We start from the raw sequence: 4,604 nt of genomic DNA on the forward strand, positions 1-4,604 counted from the left end.
GGGGTGTCCAGCAGTGTCCCTGCAGGCTTTAGTTCCCCTGCAAGTGTGGACACAGCCTAATGGCAGCTGTGGCCCTGGAAGTCTCACGGTCCCGGAGCCCCTTATGTAGTTGGTTTAGGACAAACGGACATGCTGTCTGTGGTGTCCAGAGTGGAGAAAAGGCAGCTGGGACCAATGCCTGCTTCTCTGCCCTCATCTCGAAACTCTCATCTGCTCCCATGGCTGTCACTGCACCCCTGAGCCTCCTTCTGGGTCCAAAGCTGAGAAGATAGAGCCCCCGGCCCCGAGTCCCCAATAGGCAGCAGGGCCCATGGACAGTTCTCCTTTCAGAAATTTCACGTATTGTTCAACTGTGAATGGCAAATGTGCAAGTTGAACAAAACCCAGTCAAGACACATCCTTCCTGCTCTTGGCGCATGCGCACTTTGAGAAACGAGGCAGATTCTTGCAGAAGGGTCTGCTGGCTTGACTCATGCGACTGGTGTCTCCGTCTGTACTTGAACTCAGATTTCAGGGTCCTTCTCCAGCCGTGTGGGACCCCTCTTCTTATGTCTCTAGATTTCCAGTGGGGCTAGGGGCAGTGCCCCACTGCTTGGAGAATGAAGGGTGTGCCCTTACCTCCCACGAGGCCCCACTCGTAGTACCCTTTACATCTCTGAGCACACGGAGGGACCAGGAAGCCGGGGCTTCCACTCTGAGGTGCTGGGCCACTCCTTTAGGGGTTAAATCCTGTTGCCCTGGCAGGAGCTGATCTGAGCAGAAGGCACCAAACCCAGCCACGTGCCCCAGAGCTGGCTCTAGCTGAGTTAGGAACAAAGCCACTTTCATGGAAAGCACTGTGCTTGTTTTCTGGAACAGGCAGCGTGATAACAGCACAAACTGGGATCTCATTTTCCTTTGGCTTCTTCTCCTTTGGTGGGACTCCTGTGCACCACTTGAGGGTGGTGGAGGATTCCTGAGGTAGCTGGGATTCCTATGGCCCCTGGACTCGCTGACATGCAGCCCCTGTCACTGCATGGGGACCACCGAGAGCAACCTTGGTGGCAGAGGAACTGACCCTGTGAGTAGGCACTGTGTGCATGCTCGTGCCATTCACTCATGGCCCATGACATACTCAAGCAGCCCTGAAGCAGATGGGCTAGACTTAATGGATAAACCGTTTTTCTTTTCAAAATTGTTTTATTTATCTGTTTTTGACTGAGCTGAGTCTGCACTGCTGCATGTGGGCTTTCTCTGTTTGCAGCAAGTGGGGGCTACTCTCTAATTGTAGCACTTTAGCTCTAGGGCATATGAACTTAGTAATTGTAGCACACAGGCTTGGCTGCCCAACGGCCTGTGGAATCTTTCTGGACCAGGGATCGAACCCACGTCTCCTGCATTGGCAGGTGAATTCTTAACCACTGGACCACCAGGGAAGTCCCAAACCATTTTTCCGATCCTTGACGTGCTGGGTCTGTGCTGCTCCTTGACGTGGGACCGTAGGCTGATGGGCACAGCGTCCTCTCACTTCTCGCCAGTCTCCTGAACCATATCTGCATCCTTTCTCCTGCCCTGTACTTTTGCCTCTGCACCTCTGCTAACTCATTCATAGTGTGACTGACCTGAAGCTCCCACCAGCTGCCAGTTCAGTGGCGGGGCCAGCAGTGAACAGTGGAGGCTCCTCTTACCCTGTGAGCACGGAGCCCCTGGATGGTGCCCAGTGCACCGTTATGCATACCCTTTGGGCTGTCAGAATCCCACCAGCCTTCCAAGATACTGTCAGATACTGCTTCCTCCAGAAATCGAACTCTCTCTAGATAGAAACATCTCCTCCTGCAGGTCACAGGCTGCAATTCACATGCTCCCTGATGCAATGCTGATTTGAGTGCTAAGAGCTAGCTGGTGCTCAGCAAATACATTTCTGAAGTAGAAAATGAACACAGGCTGATGTAACTGAAGATGTAACTTTATCATCAGGAAGAGAAGTGTGGGTGCAGAGAAATATCTGAAACACCATGCATCTTTGCTTATCTGTCCCACTTCAATCAGAAATATTGAAGGATGGGCTTTGGAGACCATCCTCTTGGTTAATTAATTCAACAAACATTTATTTTAGAACATTTGCCGTAGGATGTTGTGCTTGCACGAGGGGCAGTTAAACAGCATAAATAGGATGACTGCATCTGCTCTAGTAATTTATAGGTGAGTCATAGCAGGAGACACACCAGCCCTGTGTGTGACACTGACGTTAGCACACCCAGCTCTGAGTGATCATGGAGCATTTGCAGCTGGGTCCAGGAGACAGCGTCCATCTAGGGGCTTACAGTGTATTTTGTACCAATAGAACAGTAGCACTCGACTTTTCTGTGATCAAAAGTTTACTAAAGGTTTAAAAGAATTAACACAGAATTTGGATATCACCTTCCTCCCAAAATGGGACAAGTGCTCTGTTTAAGTTTGTCATTGATTTTCAAAAGTTTTACTATTAAGTGAATAAGTGTAGTTGTCTTTTTATTTATCCTGCTTAGATTTCATGATTTTTTTTTTTACACTTGTGGCTTTTTTACACTAGTTTTTACACTACTTTTACACTAGATTTCTTTAGTCTGTTTTGGGAAATTCTCAGTATTTTCCAGTATTGATTCTGCCTCATTGAATTTCTCTACCCCTTCTTAAACTCCAATTATATGTGTTAGAATTTTTCATCATATCTCACATATATTTCTCCTCTTTTCTGTATTTTCCATTCTTTTCCTCTCATGGCTTCAGGCTGGATATTTTTCTCTGGACCAGTCATCATTTATGCTGTCTCTAGTCTGCTGATACAATTATTGACCTAAGTAAGGCTTAATTATATTAATTGTGTTTTTAAGTTTTAGGTTTTCTGTTTATTCTTAATGGACTCCAGGTCTCTGGTGAAATTCTCTCTTGTCTTATATTTTCTGAAACATTTTCAGTTTGGTGCTGGGTTGCTTAGTCAGTCAGTCGTATCAGACTCTTAGTGACTTCATGGACTGTAGCCCACAAGGCTCCTCTGTCCATGGGATGGATTCTCTAGGCAAGAATACTGGAGTGGGTTGCTATTTCCTCCTCCAGGGGATCTTCCCAACCCGGGGATTGAACCTGCGTCTCTGGCATCTCTTGGATTTGCAAGTGAATTCTTTACCGCTAAGCCACTGCAGCTTCCCGTTTAAAATCTGTGCCTTTTAACGCCAGTGTTTGTATTACCTGTGGGTGTGTTTTCTTTTCTTTTTTTTTCTTTCATTTTTTGTTTTGTTTTTTATGTTTTTGTTTTGTTACCTGGAATGCCTGTTCAGTTTTTTAAATAAATATTTTATATTGTGTCCAAAAAGTATAGATAAATTGATAGATAGACAGATGTTAGATGGTTGGATAAATGGATGGCTGAATGGATGGATGGATGGATAGATAGGTGGATGGACTATGATGGATAGAGCTGAGTAACATGAGTAATGTGAAATTTTTTCAGCTTTATTATTTTCTGATCAATCCTCCCTTGTTTTAAGGCAGAAAGCAAAATAACTTGTATTTCTCACAGTATTATTTTATTATTATTTATTGACCATGGTAGATTTGTCTAGTTCTCAAAAATTAGTTTTTAAAAATATTTTGCATATTTTTAAAAATACCCAGAAATGGTAGTGATGCTAGACTGTAAGCAGGGTGGACATCTGGTCAGTGGAACATGTGAAGTTGCCTGGGGTTTGTAGGTGTCAGGCAGGGTTTCCTCGTGTTCGGCTTCTTATCCCCCCTTGACAAGAGTTAGGCCAGGTGGTCTCTGCACCTCATGGGGGTGAAGACACTGCAGGCAGGGCTGTGTTAGGGGAGGAAAGTGTTAGCTGAAAGCACAAGACTCATCAGTTGCCCACCCACCCCACAGCCGCTGGTTTGCACTTTCTTTGGTTTGCATGGAGACCTTGCCGATTCTAGAGTGAGAAATGGTTTATCTCATCGGGGCGGTAAGTGTATCAGAGTAACTAGCCCTCAGCTTACTCACTGATGATACTCATGAGTATGTGTTGACAGCTGCAAGGACCAGCCAGATGTTTCTCCTTTGGAAATGTGCTGGGAAAGAGGAGGCTGCACTTGGTGGAGTCAGATCACCTCCTTCTGCAGCAGAAAGCTTCGTAAATGGCACTGCTGCTTACAGTCTGCTCATGTTTCCTTGCTCCAGAACCCCGAGGCTGCCCTGAGATTCTCAGTCATTCTGTGGGGATGTCAGAGAGCCCTGTTGGACCCAAACCCACGATGCTCCGGGCCGACATGCCCACGGCGCCCTCCTTCCAGCGGGCATTCACGTCCTCCTGCACCATTTCCGGGAACAGCCCCAGCCAGAGGAGAGGGAGGTAAGGTGGCCACTGAACCAAACACAGGCTGCTCTTACAGACCCCAGCCTGAACACCACAGAGGGAAGAGGGGGGCAGGGGTCTCGTCCTCCACACGACACCAGGCCGCCTTGTGCACTGACAGCCATCGGTCTTCAAAAATGCAGTCAAAATAAAAACTCCTGTGTCCACCTTCACTTTTAGCAGGTGGGGTGCTCAAGGAACACACCGCTCTTAGAGTCTGGGCACAGCAGCCAGTTAAGGACCGTGAAGGCATTG

General features: G+C 47.1%; 1 protein-coding gene across 10 annotated transcripts in view; it reads left to right on the forward strand.

Moving 5' to 3' along the window:
* The window catches only part of TNS3 (tensin 3), a 223,522-nt gene that overhangs the window by 196,006 nt on the left and 22,912 nt on the right, over positions 1 to 4,604 (forward strand). For all 10 annotated transcript variants that reach the window (XM_010829019.1, XM_010829021.1, XM_010829015.1 and 7 more), the window contains one exon: positions 4,175 to 4,346. In XM_010829019.1, coding sequence (XP_010827321.1) covers positions 4,175 to 4,346 — 172 coding nt within the window. The remainder of the gene's footprint in view (positions 1 to 4,174; positions 4,347 to 4,604) is intronic.

Source organism: Bison bison, unplaced genomic scaffold, assembly GCF_000754665.1.
Source record: "Bison bison bison isolate TAMUID 2011002044 unplaced genomic scaffold, Bison_UMD1.0 scf7180017864499, whole genome shotgun sequence".
Classification (NCBI taxonomy): Eukaryota; Metazoa; Chordata; class Mammalia; order Artiodactyla; family Bovidae; genus Bison; species Bison bison.